This window comes from Camellia sinensis, chromosome 6, assembly GCF_055761805.1.
Source record: "Camellia sinensis isolate YWXY chromosome 6, ASM5576180v1, whole genome shotgun sequence".
Classification (NCBI taxonomy): Eukaryota; Viridiplantae; Streptophyta; class Magnoliopsida; order Ericales; family Theaceae; genus Camellia; species Camellia sinensis.
Window position 1 is genome coordinate 195,306,135 of NC_138966.1, and position 15,702 is coordinate 195,321,836.

The 15,702-nt window shown below is 33.6% G+C and overlaps 1 protein-coding gene and 1 pseudogene across 1 annotated transcript; both read right to left on the reverse strand.

Moving 5' to 3' along the window:
• Positions 1-1,958: 1,958 nt before the first annotated feature.
• On the reverse strand, positions 1,959-13,590 carry LOC145789284 (sucrose nonfermenting 4-like protein; annotated as a pseudogene).
• A 526-nt stretch (positions 13,591-14,116) lies between these two features.
• LOC145793964 (transcription repressor OFP7-like) lies at positions 14,117-14,884 on the reverse strand. Its single transcript, XM_082876882.1, has one exon. The coding sequence runs from the start codon at positions 14,882-14,884 to the stop codon at positions 14,117-14,119; it is 768 nt and encodes a 255-aa protein (XP_082733008.1).
• Positions 14,885-15,702: the final 818 nt, after the last annotated feature.

The following is a 15,702-nucleotide window of genomic DNA, read 5'->3' on the forward strand; positions in this document are numbered from 1 at the left end:
TTTTTAACATTTGGCACCTATTATTTTTTATATTTTAAATAAAAAAAAAATTTGAATTTTTAAAATTTTTTATGGACTTTAAATAGAATTTTGAGTTGTGTCTTTGGTTATAAGATGTAAGTTTTTTTTATCAAATATCATATTACATCAAAATTTCCCACTCAATTCAAAACTCTTTTCAAAACTCATTCACCAAACAAATTTTTCACACTCAAATCATAATTTCAAAACTCACAAACTCAAAATATAACTCTATTCTCAAATCATATTTAGAAAACTCTACCAAACGCTACCTTAAAGTCTAAAATGGGATTTAATCAATAGTTGAAGAAAAAAAAAATTAAAGTCTAAAATGGGATTTAATCAATACCTTAGATAGTGCAAATGTACTTTAGCAAATGTACTTTAACAAACTCTTGGAACTCGATTCCTAAAAAATAAAAAAAATTATCAATAAGTCTCAAATATAAAATTTAAAATTCATCTAGTCCAAAAATAAAATATTTACATTAATTAAGGTTACATATAGTTAATGTACATATTTTAATTGTTACCCAAAAATCCTATTTTTTTAATAATAATAAAAAAAATTAAAGACTGCTATATCTCACCACCGTCGGAATGTCGGAATTCAATTAGATGGTCACTGAAACTTGCCGGAATGTTCAATATCACTTGAAAGTTGTCGGAGTATCGTCAAAAATTTGCCGAAGTATCACCAAAGTGTTCCGAACGTTACTGGAAGTTGCCGGAATGTCAAGAACATTCATTGAACATCAAGAACATCATCAGAGACTCACAGAATGTCCAAAATATTGTTTAAAAAATAAAGAATAAATAGAGAAATTAGAGTAAAAAAATATAGTAAAATGTACTAAATATTGATAAACTGAAAAGGGAAAAAAAAAAAACATAACAAAAAACAACAATAATGGAAAAAAACAAATGTAGGGTTTAAGCAAATAATCTCCAATATTAATCAAACTACAAAATAAGTTTTGAAATTGTAAAATATTACAGTTTCAAAGTATGATTCTATTAAGCATTTATCCTTATTAATCAAACTGAATTCTAAAGCATGTTACAAAAATCTAAAATTTTATAATTTTAAATCATGATTTATTTCAGCACCAAAAAAGTTAAAACTGTAAAATTTTACAATTTTCACCACTTATAACTAAAACTCAAAAACAACTTTTTCAGAATTTGAAATTTTCTCTATTAAAACAAGAAAAAAGAACTGTGTAATCTAAGAAGAGAAACAGATATAGAGATGATTATACTCCGACAACTATTTTTTGTGTAGATCTAACTAGATCTGATGTAAATCTACTCACATCTAATGTAAATCTAAGTAGATCTACATCAGATTTGAATAGATCTACTCATTTTCTTCGTTAGAAACTCATTTCCTTTTCTGTCGATGAGGATAAAGCAAGGAGTCAGTTGTCGGTGGTTGTCAATGAATCCCAATCGATGGTGATCACTGGTCATCGGTGACTACATATCAAAAAGAGAAAGAGAAGATAGACGTGGTCACCGTTCGCCAAAAATCAGAAAGAGAAAGAGACAGAAAAACGAAGGCACAGAGAAAGAGAAAAGAAAAACACACACAGGATTTTTGGATATCAAGAAAAGGTTGTGGGACTAAATAGAACACACCTTTTTCAAAAAGGAAATGTAGGTCATATGCCTTAAAAAAAAAAAGTATCGACAAAAAGAGTAAAAAAATTCACAGCACGAAGATTAACAGTTGCAACACCAATCACAGGTCCATGAATTAAGCATAAAAACAATTCTAACCATCTAATATCCATCTCTGGTTTATTTTTATTCCACTCTTTTATACCAATAACAGCATAGAAATGTCAACTGGTACTTAGTTCCATGTTGTTCACAAACATGGCAGCTATAGAAGCAGCACACAATTTAGCCGAGATAACAATTTGGGAGATGAATAGGGTATGGGGGCAAAGCCCAATCCTTGCAATGTATAGGCCTCTCTATCTTTTGCCTAATATGGTAAAAAACCAGGCAAATATGCAGGAGGCTAATCCATGGTATATTTGGGAGAGACGAAAAAAAAAATGAAAACAAATCATTGAGGGTGAGGAAGCTTTCCACAAAGGTACAACAGTGATAGTTATAGGAAAACACAATTTGGGTGCAAAGCCACCATTACTAGCCCCTAAAGCTGTCAATTCGTCCACTAACCGAGCAAGAATCTGAAGATGTCGCCAATTGTTATAATGCCTTCTACACGCTTGTTACCAGCCTCCACAACAATAAGCCGTCTAACCCCTGTGAAGAAATAATGAAAAATGTAATGAATACTTGATTGAGATAAATGAAATATTTCCTTTGGGATGATCTTAAAAGCCAAGTTATTAGCTAAAACTCATTTTGATAAACAAAGCTGACTTTAGCCACTAATTGGCTTATTTCCTGCCCAAAAGCCCAATGAACAAGTCAACCCAGCCAATTTTGATGTTTTCCTATTTTGGCCTTATCCCATCTTCCTTATTCCATCATTAGAATTCAATATCTTGGTCAAATTGGTTATTTTGTATTAAAAAAAAGCCAAAATGCTAGCAAAGGTTACCTAATATACTTTTGTTAAAAAATTATCAGAAAAGCCAAAAAGCTAGTAGTGTGCCAATCAAACTAGTTTTTTTAGCATTGGATTTTTCTCTAGGTTTATTTTAATCAATAAGCTAGTTTTTTAGCTAACTACCAAAGAAAGTGGCATAACTCGGAGTATGTTGTTAAATCTAGAAAGACCTGCACAAGAAAACCATGTAATAGATATTTGATATTGCACTTATCATTTGGAGTCATCCATGGCTACAATAGTTGAACTACAAATAAAGGTAGCGTTTGGTTTAGTTTTAGAATCATGATTTGAGAATGGAGTTGTACTTTGTGTGTGTAAGTTGTTGAATCATTATTTAAAAAGAGAAAATTTGTTTGGTTATGAGTTTTAAAAAGAGTTTTGAATTGATTTTTGAATTTTTTAAATGAGTTTTGAAATAAGAAAAGTTGTTTGGCTATAAGCTTTGAAAAGAGTTTTCAAAACTTAATTCAAAAACTTATAACTCATAAAAAAACACACAACTCAAAGCTTTATTGAAAATTCTATTCAAAACTTATAACCAAACTCCTCTTAAAATTCAATTCAAAAAAATAATTATTGTATTTTTTATTTAAAAAATTCAAAAAATTCCAAAAATATTTTTTTATTTAAAATATTGAAAAATATATATTATGTTTTGTTAAAAAAAAATATTCAGCTAGTACTTTAAAATTACTTTTGATTGGAAATTTTATTTTAATTCTTTTGTTAAAAAATGTTTTTTTTATTTTTTAAAAATTACTATGACAAATTAATTTTTATTTAATTTTTTTTTTGTTAATTTTAAATAAATGGCCAAATAATTTGTCATTTTGGTCTAAAAAAATAATTTCTATATTTAAAAAAATATCAAAAAAATATATAATTCTTTTTTCAAATAACAGGTGGCAATTGCAAAAAGAAAAAACGAAAGCACTGTTCCGGTCAACTGGCCAAACGTCCGGGAGGATGTCCGAGCGGACGACCGGATAGACCCAAAAATTCAAAAACAGTCCGGGCGGACGACCGTGCAGACAACCAGGCAGACCCAATTTCAAAATTTAAAATTCAAAAACTCTACTTGCCAAACATATTCTGAAAAGAATTTTCAAACGTTGGTGTGGAATCAAATTTTGAAAATTATATCCAAACACAACACTGAAATAGGAGGGTGGAATAATTCCACCCCTAAACCAAACACAGCCAAAGTTTTTCTGGTTCAATTTAACAAACATAACAGCAATCCCCTAGTACAAGGACAATTCACAGAATATGTTTTCCAGTTAACCAAAAAAGAAATTTAGCTTACACCGAAAACCGTAAACACTTAACACACTCAATGAAACCAACTAGCTTTTCAAAATCCAAGTAGAACAGAATTCCAACCCTAATACCAGGTTGATTATTCACATTACCCTTCAAATTAATTACTGTCGAACACATCAATTTTCCCAAAAGGAACACAAGAATCTCATTTATTGGTAGATGGGGTGGCCATGAGTAACTCCTAATCATATTTTTAATTTTATCAAAAATCCAACAGCTTTTATCATACATTCATATACTCCAGATTTTAGTCGCTCACAAAATTAGCACATTTCACATAGCATAAATAAGAGAGAATGAAAATAACCTGGATTTGCCAATCACTCCATCACTTTATGCAGTGGATCAGATCGTAAACACATGTGACATCTTTGATTGTTGGATCCATATGGAGAATATGGCTCTTGTCCCAGCTGCAATGCCTGGATATTTTCCAAAACAAAAACAAAGAGAAAATGAAAAGATTTTCAGCATTTCTTGCCAAATTTGTACTAACCCAAACTCTTTCAAAATCAATTCATGTAGTTTTTGCATGTACTCAAAAAAGTAGTTGATATCATAACACAATTCCTTAAACAAAGTCTATGATACATCATCACTTTTTTTTTTTTTTAGGTAAGTAATCAAGATGCTTGACTTGGAAAGCGCATAACCTCAACAATAACAAATTGAAGCACTTACCTGATTAATAGTCATCTCTTCAAGATTAATATGAGTATAAATTTTGTCCTTTGCCAAAGCAGTAATATCACTGTCAAGAAGAAAACAGACATATCACTCTTGATGGTGGAATTGTAATTGAAATTTGACTCATAATGCAGAGTCCTATATTAGAACCAGAACTGACCTTCCAGAATATACATTTAATAATGAGTCATTGTCATCAACAATGGGTAACTTGAGTGGCAAAGACAAAAGGCGCAATAACATGAGGATGAAAGGACAATGGTGAAATATAAGTAAAGCATTCTCACTAATCTTATCACCCAATCCAATCCCCATTATCCCTTTTGTCCATAATTTTGTTGAACCAAAATTATATGTAGGAACAAAAATTTAAGCACAAAAGATAAAAACTAACACATCATTCCATTCCCAACCAAAGTTATAGTGAAAGTAAAATAGCCAATAAAATATATATATATAAACCAATTGCTTGAATTTTTTTGTAGTTTAAATTACCCAAATTACTTGAAGAGTAGAACAAACATCTATTATCTATATCATAAAAAATTAAATTTGGCACAGATCACAATTCAATTACAAACTCTATACTTAAATTTGACCAAAGCTATGTATTAACAAAAAACATGGTTTCAGAATCACCAATGCATCCCTAGGCATTCCCATAGCAAGGGACTAGTCACAATAACATCCAAATTTATTTGTCCATTAAGAATCACCAATCGGAAGTTCATACCTCAAGTAGGAGTATGGGACCTCAAACAGTTTAACCCAACAAACAGACAAACAAACCATGAAGAAACACTTCTCTTATGCACATTAAGATCTGCTGATCAAATGAAGCACAACCCTTCAACTTACCAAGCAAAACTAATTATGAGAAGTTGACAGAAATGCTTGGGGCTCAAGGTCGGCAAGTTTACCCCTCCCAGAAATAATAACCTGATATTCTCTTACCTTGAACTAACAAACTCAACGCTAAACCAAGAGAACGTGGTCTCAACATTGCCAATGGCCGTCGATTTGTTTCCCCAATTCCCGGAACCCAGGTACCTAAAGGAATTGCACAGATTGGTAGTTGGAGCATCGGTAATGTCCCCAGAAGAATGTTTAAAGTACCTGCAAATGCCTGAAAATTAGCAAGACATTGGTTAGTAAGAAAACACCAATTCTTGTTCAGGAAACTAAATAAAACCTTACATTTTAGTATTCCAGAAAGTGAGGCAAGGTGTAATAGCTGCGGAATCGAGGCATCGCCTGAAGATGAATGGATAACAGGAACTGTTGCCACATTATTTTGCAAAATCTTGAGAGCAACATCTTTCAAATTCTCATCTGGCCCAGCCTGCTAAACCAACATAAAAGTCAGCAGACAAAACCTACTCATGCTGGATATTAAAATGAAGAAAATCCCTATTTCAGAGGTGGAATTCCAAAAACAGATTAAATAATTTATGTGTCACTTGCTTCCTCAAGACTGACATGGGAGGCAATAATAAAAAATTATATGAATTGAATTAATTTAACAAAGCATATAGCTCTCAATAAAGAGGGATGGCGAAAAGGGGGCTCAAAGACCCCCTTAGTGTTTTGGTTTTCCTATCCTCTTGATATGTTAGAAGCATTTTTATTTTGATCAAACCCCTCAGGTTGTGAGGGTCTTGTGTTCTCTTTGGAGATTAGGTCTTGTTAGGTTGCCTTAGTGGTCTTGTGTTCTCTTTGGAGATTAGGTCTTGTTAGGTTGCCTTAGTGGCATATGTTATCCTTGAAATAAAACACTAAGAAAAAACCTATGCTTGAGTAAACCTACAGGGGTTAAAAGTGGCACATGTAGGGGCCAAATTGTTCAGTTTGAAAAATAGGGACCAAAGTAAAATATGGGTAAAACTACAGGGGTTAAAGGTGTAATTTATCCATAAATCAAATGGAACTACACACGTATCATTGATTGCAGGAGAAATATGACCCAATATTGATAGCAGCTTAGTAAAGAATTCCATCTAGTAAGACTTTTTTTTAGTCAAAAGAAGCTGGAATTAAGATGTTGTAAAGGAAGACACAAGAAAGAGCCAAAAGGTAGTTACAAAAAGGGGTGTTCATCTTTGTTCATTGCAAAGATGTCAATGGCAAAGCCAGCATCCCAAAATTTTTTTCCTTTATATCAAGACTAAATAACTAATAACTAAAGTAGCCAACCCTGGTGATTCATTTACATGCCACAAGTAAAAACTCAGGTTCTTGTGTTCTCTCCGTGTCTTCCTTATATTCTCTTTGGAATTCTTTCCTTGGGCCAGATCTCAACATCAGCAAGTTCATCTGGAGCAATATCTTATCTCCCAAAGTACATTTCTTCGGATGGTTAGCATGGAAAAACAGAGTTAAAACAGCGGTGTTTCTGCTCGATATTGGTGTCCTAGACAGCATTGTTTCTCCTTTATTGTCACTTCTCTTGGACCATTTGGTCATCTGTGTTATATGAATGGGGGCTCTGTTGGTGTATCCCACAATCTGTAGCAGCTCTGTTCAATTGGTGGATGGGGGATAAATTCAAGCACCCACTCAGGAAATTTTGGGGAGCGATCCCACTGGTAGTCCTCTGGTCCCTTTGGAGGCTTAGGAATGAGTGTGTTTTTAGAGATGCTCATCCTAATTCTGCAGAATTGTGGGAACTTATTAAGATCAGATTAGCTCTTTGGCTTAAAGGTTCTATTAAGGATTTCCCCTTCACAGTCGAGGACGTGGTTCTCAATTGGAGACAAACCAGGCTATGCTATTAAGTTTAAAAGAATTCTATCTGTGTGTTGTTGAGCATCAGTTGCAGCATTCTTGGTACCTTTGTGTCTTCATTTGCTGATGTTATCTCACGGGTGGTTCTGCTGTTTCTGCTATTGTTCTGTTACTGATCTGATCTGTCAGTGATCTGCAATCTGCAATTTGTTGTTAGCCCATACTGTTGGTGATCTGTTGTTCTGCTTCTGAACTGGTTTTCTGGCTGGTGGTGTTCTGCTGGCTGCTGCTGCTGATTCTGTGGTTAATTTAAACACTCCAACCATCTTTGGAGTTGTTCATAGGTGATTTTGGTTATGAGAACCTTGCGGAGCAAAATGTTTGTTTTGTTCTGCTGAATTGGTTGAGGCTGCTGAATTTGTTGAGCTAATCTGATCTGTTGGGCTGGTTCGGGTTTTATCTGCTGAATTGGTTGTTTGCTTCTGCTGTTTTGTTTTCTCTTCTTGTTGGTTTCTCACCAACCGGAGCTTTGAGCTTGTCCTAGCTCTAAGCTCCTCTTCATTGATGTAACCTATTACTTTGTTTGTTTCCATCAATGAAGATTTATTTTGCCGGTAAAAAAAAACTCACATGGACAAGTTGTCATGGAAATAATCTCCCATTCCCATCAATTTGTCTGCTCAGGTATGATTTTGTATCTTTCCAAGCAGATATAGTGTGTGTCTCAAGCTCTTCCTCCATCAGATTGGAACCATGGCTACCGAGCTGCAGAATAGGTCAGAAACATTTGTTGAAATAATCTTACACTAGTTCACATCTGACTTAACGCAAAAATATAGTATGATGTTAGTAACTAGAAAACCTATATATCTTGTCTACAGCCCCTAAATTTAGAAGCTTTCAAACTTAAAGATCATGACCAGATAAGCCTACTTAGAAGCTCAAAGATTTGTACCAATGACAACACAAACACACTGCACACAAAACAAACAAATTTACTTTAAACCCCCCAAACATACCTCTCTTACAATCATGATAAAATCCAAAGCACTAAGAACTCCAACAAACTGTCCATTGCAGAAGTCCCAAAGAGGAGCCATAGGAATTCCCTGGAAATAACTAGTCTCAGAAAGGTACATATAAATGCTAGTTATTAAAAAAATAAATTAAATGCCTGAAAACATTGTAAAGAATTGACACATAAAAATGTGATCTGAAAGCATAGATGAACTTCTAATAAAATGTGACTTCAGGGAATTTGCAAATAACTACTAAAATAATCTAGTATATTGCACAACCCCACAGAATAAAATGATATTACTCATTTCTCCAACCAAATTTGGAATCCACTGGATTACATGCCAAATATTAGATAATTACACTCCATGATTTGCCAGAAAATCATATTTTATATAGTAACTTCATTGCAAACTATTTGCTTGTACACTCAATAAACTAACACTATACAGTCATTAGCACATCTTTCTAAGGTAAATAACACTCCAGCAATATCCAATAAATTTTAACATCAGAGAGAGAGAGAGAGATACTTGTTCATGCAGAATATGAAATGCTTGTTTTATAGGTAATCAACATCTAAGGCAATGACCTGCAAGCCACATGCATCCATATGAGACATGAAACATAGTTGCAGCAATCAAATCTATTTGATCTTCCAAGAGTAGATAAAAATAAAATAAAGTCAAGGGAAAATTATTCAAACCTTGCCTGACTCAGGAAGCAGCTCATAAGCCATGTGAGTAGATAGAAATATAGTAATACGGTGGCGGGAAACCTCTAAATCAGCTTCTGATACCCTTGGCAAGGCTTCATGCAATGGACCACCTGAAACTCTAACCTGCAATTATATACAAGTTGATAAATTAAAAGTCATAGAAAAGATCATCTAGCAATACTTCAAAGTCCACCTTTATCAATGTTCTCACTGATATAAGATGTGAATATGCAATACATAACACTTAAAGACAGATGTGAGCCAAAAAAAGATTTCTTGATTTTTTTTTAAAAAAAAATTCTTTTAAGACTCATTAATCGCATTCCAAACTAGGGAAACCTCCATTGGCTTTAGACACTTCCTTTTTGCATTTTCTAAAATAGGGAATAAAATTTCTTTTTATTTCAAATTATTGAAAGAAATTCCAAAATTCAAATGGGGTTATACTTTTCACAGTTTTGAGTCCATCATGTTGTTTCTGATTCAGGTGATTTTAGGAACGATCACATTGATTTGATAAGACAAAAAGGTGAAACCTGAATTAAACCAGTTATGCCGACTGTATTAGCAAGAGAATAGTAGGCAGGAAAAATCTAAGGGGTAACAACGGCAGACAAGCCCAAAACTATAGCAACAGTATGCATAAAGATAACCAAAGAATTTCTGACTTCAGCGATAACAACTTTAGGTAACATCCTATACTATACACGTAGAAATCCACCAGTATCTGACTTTTACCACCAAAATACACAAAAGTTTGTAATAGCAAGAGTTCCTAATGGGTATCATGATTAGTCAAGTACAAATGTATACAGGATGGAAAAATGCTCAGCATGCTTTTGTTTGAAAATAGAATTTACATAGGAGCAAATGACAAGAGATATTAGGTTCCAGGCAACTAGCTATAAAAAAAAACAGTTCATTATATCAGTCTCATACCAAACGCTGAAAAGCCTCGTTATCCACATCCATGTTAGAACCAGAATGCATTTGTGGATTTAGGATTCCAGGAACATAATCAGATTCCCTGGCTAAGAAAACAGTGTTCACTGTCCCATAGTTCCCATTCTCAAATGGCTAGTGCTCATCATGTCACCACTCGCCATCAACAACAATCTTGTACTGTATGTAACAGAATCAAACAAACAAACACATTCTATGTTCCTGAATTAAGTGGCAAGTATTTGCAGAGCTTAAATAATTCAGACAGTTCCCAAGCATATTTCAGCTGCACTAATGAATTAAAAATTTATTGCGAACCATCATGCTTACTTGGACCACGTATCATTTAGTTCTTTTCAAGTTTTCACTGCCCCACAAATAGCATCATTCTACTTCAGGGTAGTTCTTGATTATCTACAATCTCTTCATTGCTCTTTCTAATATGTATTGCAAAAGCTCTTCATTTATAAGCCCATATGTCGCTTAACTACCAAAATTTAATTTCATAATAAATTTTAAAAAAAAGAAGTAAAGTTTACTTTAAAACTACACTTTGCGTAACTTTAGGCAGCCTACTCTGTTGAATTGCCCCGTTGTCAATGGTGGGGGTTTAATTTATTAACGTTGTATTTGGTTGGAGGATTTGGGAAGAGAAAAGGAAAAGGAAAAGGAAAAGGTAAGTGAAATGTGAATAAAATACACCTATATTTCACCACATTTCACACACCCTTTCCATTTCCTTTTCCAAATCCCTTCCCAAATCCCCCAACCAAACATAAGTGCCAACTTGGGCATCATGTACCTTCCTTCTTGCATTTAAAATGGTCAAATAGAAGATTTGACTAATTTAGAACGCAGTTTCATTAAATACTCTTGACTTTCTACAAACATTTGTAAGCATTTATTTATGTGTGTATATACATATGTATATGTATTCTGGCTCTGGAAATTCTTTGAACTAGGTACTCTAAAAATCACCATCACTCTCGTTCTACACTCCAATTAGTCAAAGTACAACCATACTTGTTACCTGTATACAAAGCATTGATGCTTGCATGAGATTACATAAAGCAAAGCAAACTTAGCCATATAAATTAAATTTGATATTAAAACTTGAACCAATAACTCTATAATTCATTTTTCATGACAAGTGGACCAAAATTAACTCTTTGAAATAACAAAAGTGAGCAAAATTTGCACTCAGAAGTGTTGGAAGTTAGCTCCCCAATGTTAAATATCATAAAAATTATTGCACTCATACCAGATTTTTGCTACTAAGCTACATTAATGAAACCCACAATTGGGGTGAATATTGCATATTGGGACATTTTTTTTTTAAGAGAAGTTGTGCTACATATGCTTCTTTTTTCTTTTTCTTTTTTCTTTTTTCTTTTTTTTCTCTCTACCAAAAACTATTAGAGTTCTATTACATTATGTTTGAGCCACATTTACCATAAAAAACTAATACCCTCAATGCACTACCTTAAACATGATACAACTCTTATCCAAAACTGTTAATTTAGCGATTTGAACATTTTTTTTCCTGTTTATTTCCTTAATGTTTCCTTTGTGAAGCCAAGTAACATGGTATGAGGAGTTATTTTTCTGAAGTGAACCCCACAATTTATTGCATAGGCCTCAGTTTTGGCTTCATTCACCCTTTGCCAAAGACCAAGCAGGACCATGCTATTTTGTTTATTGTCAGGAACAAACTTCTCATGGAGTACACACATCCTGGGGTTTTTCAAAAGTCAGGTTATTTTATTTTTACATCTTGAATATATCTTTACTGCAGTATTGGTGCAGCATTCACCGTAGCCTATACACTGGTTGCTTAGGCTGGTTAATTCAGAATGTTTCACGATGCGAGTTCGTGAATGCATCATGGGTGCCAATGACAGCATGATGTAAAGAATCCCGCAAAATGTTTACTAATTTTTTATGCCATAAAAGAAAATAAGAGTCAACTGAAAGTGCACCCTAAAGTCCCTATTAATAACCATTAGCTTCATAAACCAATAGGGTCAATATGGTGAACTCCTCACAAAAACCTAATGCATTATGCAAAATGAGCATACGAAGAAATAGAAGTCTACTGAGTTGAATTGTGCTTACCAAATAAAAAAGCCCACTGATAAAGACTTTCCATGCTTAGAGTTAATGACATCTTTTAACATTGGTCAACATATAATTCCAAAACCTTCTAATCCAACTTCTTTCTTATTTTAATAATGTTCTTTTTTCCTTCACTAATGCACCAATTACAGCTCTTAGCAAATGTGCTAAATTCAACTTAACAAAATGAAAAAAAACTACATGAGGGTTCAAAAATATTGTTATTACAGATCATCACGGTAAACTTTTTGTGGAAATAGTAGGAAATCAAATTTAATATTGGGGTGTTTAACGCATTCATTAATATTCCATTCATTATGACAACACATCCAAGTGAAGATCCCAAATTAACTCCTCTGAATCTAAACCTTCGCTAATTTTCTACATCAATTTAAAAATAAAATCACAAAATAGTAAATAAATCATTTAAAATAAATGATCACATGACAGCTAGGACAGAATCAGTTCATCTTCCAAGCTCAACAACATTATGTTCTTGTGTGCAGAGAAGGCACATCTTCTAAGCCGAGAAGAAATTTCTATACTTTGTGTTCAATTAAATTAAGAGAGAGAAATCATATCTGAACAATTAACAACAATACACTTGCTTCTTTGTTCCATAAGCATTCAAAATAATACAACTGAATTACCTCCCTTGTAATAAGTATTATTTGCAAGAAAACAAGATGGTGCATGGAGAAATACCAAAATGGGAAGAAGTGTTTACAATCGCAGCATATGACAGCAAGAACTTAGGGGATGAAACAAATTTTAAGAAAAAATATAGCACCATTTTCACATCCAACCACATCAAAAGGCAACATACCCCAAAGGGTTGCTAGAATTTACCACCAAGCACGTACATAAGTTTCACTATGCCCATAAAAAAACGTAAATGTTTTGTTTGTTCATGGAGCCCATTTACCATATATGAACTCATCCACCATTAACGACACATAATTGACAAATTTGCATGAAAAAAATAAAAATAAATATGATTTAACAGGAAATTATTTGACAATAGTGATGAAGGTATTATTGAATTAAACTCGGCTCGAGTGGAATCATCAAAACCTCCTGAAGTTATAAACCAACTTGATGGTAACTTGGCTGCAAATAGTCTGAAATACAGTGAGACACCCTTCAACAGGAGTCATTGGATAATGGGCAGACCACCTTTACCAGAAAAAAAGTTTACTTCCCATCAATTAAAATTAAACAAATAACAATTAATTGAACTAAGAATTACAACAAAGTAATGAACAATACAGTGCAGCTAACAAATAAAACATCAAAATCACACATGAGCATTTGAGTCTCACCCTGTAAAAGAGCTACAGAGAAAAACACTTCCTCCCCGATAAGGCCACACAAACCGCGTCGGAATTAGCGCCGTGCCTGCAGCGGTTTCACCGGTTTCCTTTGCATAATCCATGCTCGAATAGAACATTCACTCCCAAAATAATTGGTAACCCTCCAAGCAACAAACAAATTTCCTATTAACCCTAAAAGGATAAATAAAAATCAAAATAATTATTTTACAACCCAGTAAACCATTGAAGCACATTCAATTCCCATAAATAAAAAATTAAAATAAACCCAGTACTTCAATGTCGAATCTTCGAATTCTACCACCGAAAACCTCAACTTTCCAATGAACAATGCCTCACAGAGTACACGATTAAAGACACAATTTTAATGAAGCAAATACACATACGATTTAGAAAAAATAATAATTTTTTTAAAAAATTGGTCAGGTTTGAATGTCTGCTAATTCACACTCAACAACATCCACACTCAACAACATCCACATCAGTAAATGTCTGCTAATTCAATAATGTGAAAGAAAGATAACATTTCTTTTGGTCAGGTAACAGGTTTGAATAGAAAATAAATGAAGGACAGACAAAAGAGAAAAACAATAAAAAATCAAGATACAAAACTCAATTGAGCAACTAAACAAAATACAACTAGTCCTACAAAAAAATTGCCTTCCAAATGTCTGAAAAAGCGTCAACAATGACCCCGTAATGATGACGTGAATTGAGTGATAAGAAACACACCAGCAGCTGCTCGAGGTCTCTCTCCTCAAACAGCTGCTTCGCTAATACCATCTCTATCATGGATGCTGTGAAATCCCCATGTGGGTCAACCGATTCCATCACCACGGCGAAGCTGTCCTTCAGTTTCCCCTCCGCCGGAAATGATGGTAGCAGCTTCTTCATCCTCTTGTTGCGAGTTAGTGAAAGTGTCACGATCTTTTCTTCTTCATCGTCACTCTCGTAACCACAAAAACCACTGTCGGCCGAGGAAGTGGTGACAGGGCGTGGTGTCGGCGTCGGAGTCGGAGGAGGAGGAGGAGGAGGGGGGAAGAGCTGGTTGTGGGAATCGCCGGAGATGGAAGTGGTAGGGTGTCGTGTCGGCGGAGGAGGAGGATGGAAGAGCTCGTCAGAATCGCTGGAGATGGGAGAGTTGTAGTTGCGACGTGGCGTCTCGTCCCACTTGCATGGCGGTGATTCGGGGAGGTCGTGTTCGTGTGTGCGGAACCCACAGCCGAAGATGGAGGAGACGCGGTGCTTGAAGGAGGGGCGGGGTTTGAAAGGGAGCGGGGTGGCCGGCTGGCAGGCAATGAAGAGAGGGCTGGGGGGGAGTTGGATAGGATTTTCTGGGATGTTCGACGAATTTTTGGTTCGGCAGAATTTGAAGGATGATGTGAAACGGGAGAAGAAAGCCTTGAATGCCATTGAATGTTGTCTCTCTTTCTCTTTCTCTTTCTCTTTCTCTTTCTCTTTCTCTATGTTTGTTGTATCTATATGATTTCAGTGTACGAATTAGCTATGCACTACAATATGTATATATAGATACAGGGGGAACGAAGAACGAAGGTGAATCAATGGAGGAAAATTTTATTATTAAAGGAAAACAATTTTATAAGGCAATGAAAATGAATATTATTATTAAACGGAAATAATTTATAAGGAAATGAAGATCAATCAATAAAAGGAGAATATTATTATTAAAAGAAAATTATATTATAAGAAATATTAATATTATTATGTATTTTATTTTATTTTTTTTTAAAAAAAGTTTGAATTGTGATCAATCGTGCACACTGGAATAGTGAAATGTAATTTGTAAAATAAATTGAAAATTTTTAATATTTTACCAATATATATTCTTTAAACGAAATAATTTATAAGGCAATGAAGACCGATCAATAAAGGAAAATATTATTATTAAAAGAAAATTATATTATGAGGAATATTAATATTATTATGTATTTTTATTTTTAAAATATTATTGTATATTATTATAAAGAATGTAGCTTCAATAAAGAAAAATACCATATTAAATATTTAATATTATTAGTATGTATTTTTATTTTGGATCATTTGCATCAAATAAATTCAAAAAAAAAAAATTAAAAAAACTAATTTTAAAAAAAAAAAGTTTGAACCGGGATCAATCGTGCATACTGGAATAATGAAATGTAATTTGTAAAATAAATTGAAGATTTTTAATATTTTACCAATATATATTCTTTAAAAAAAGTTTAATATTA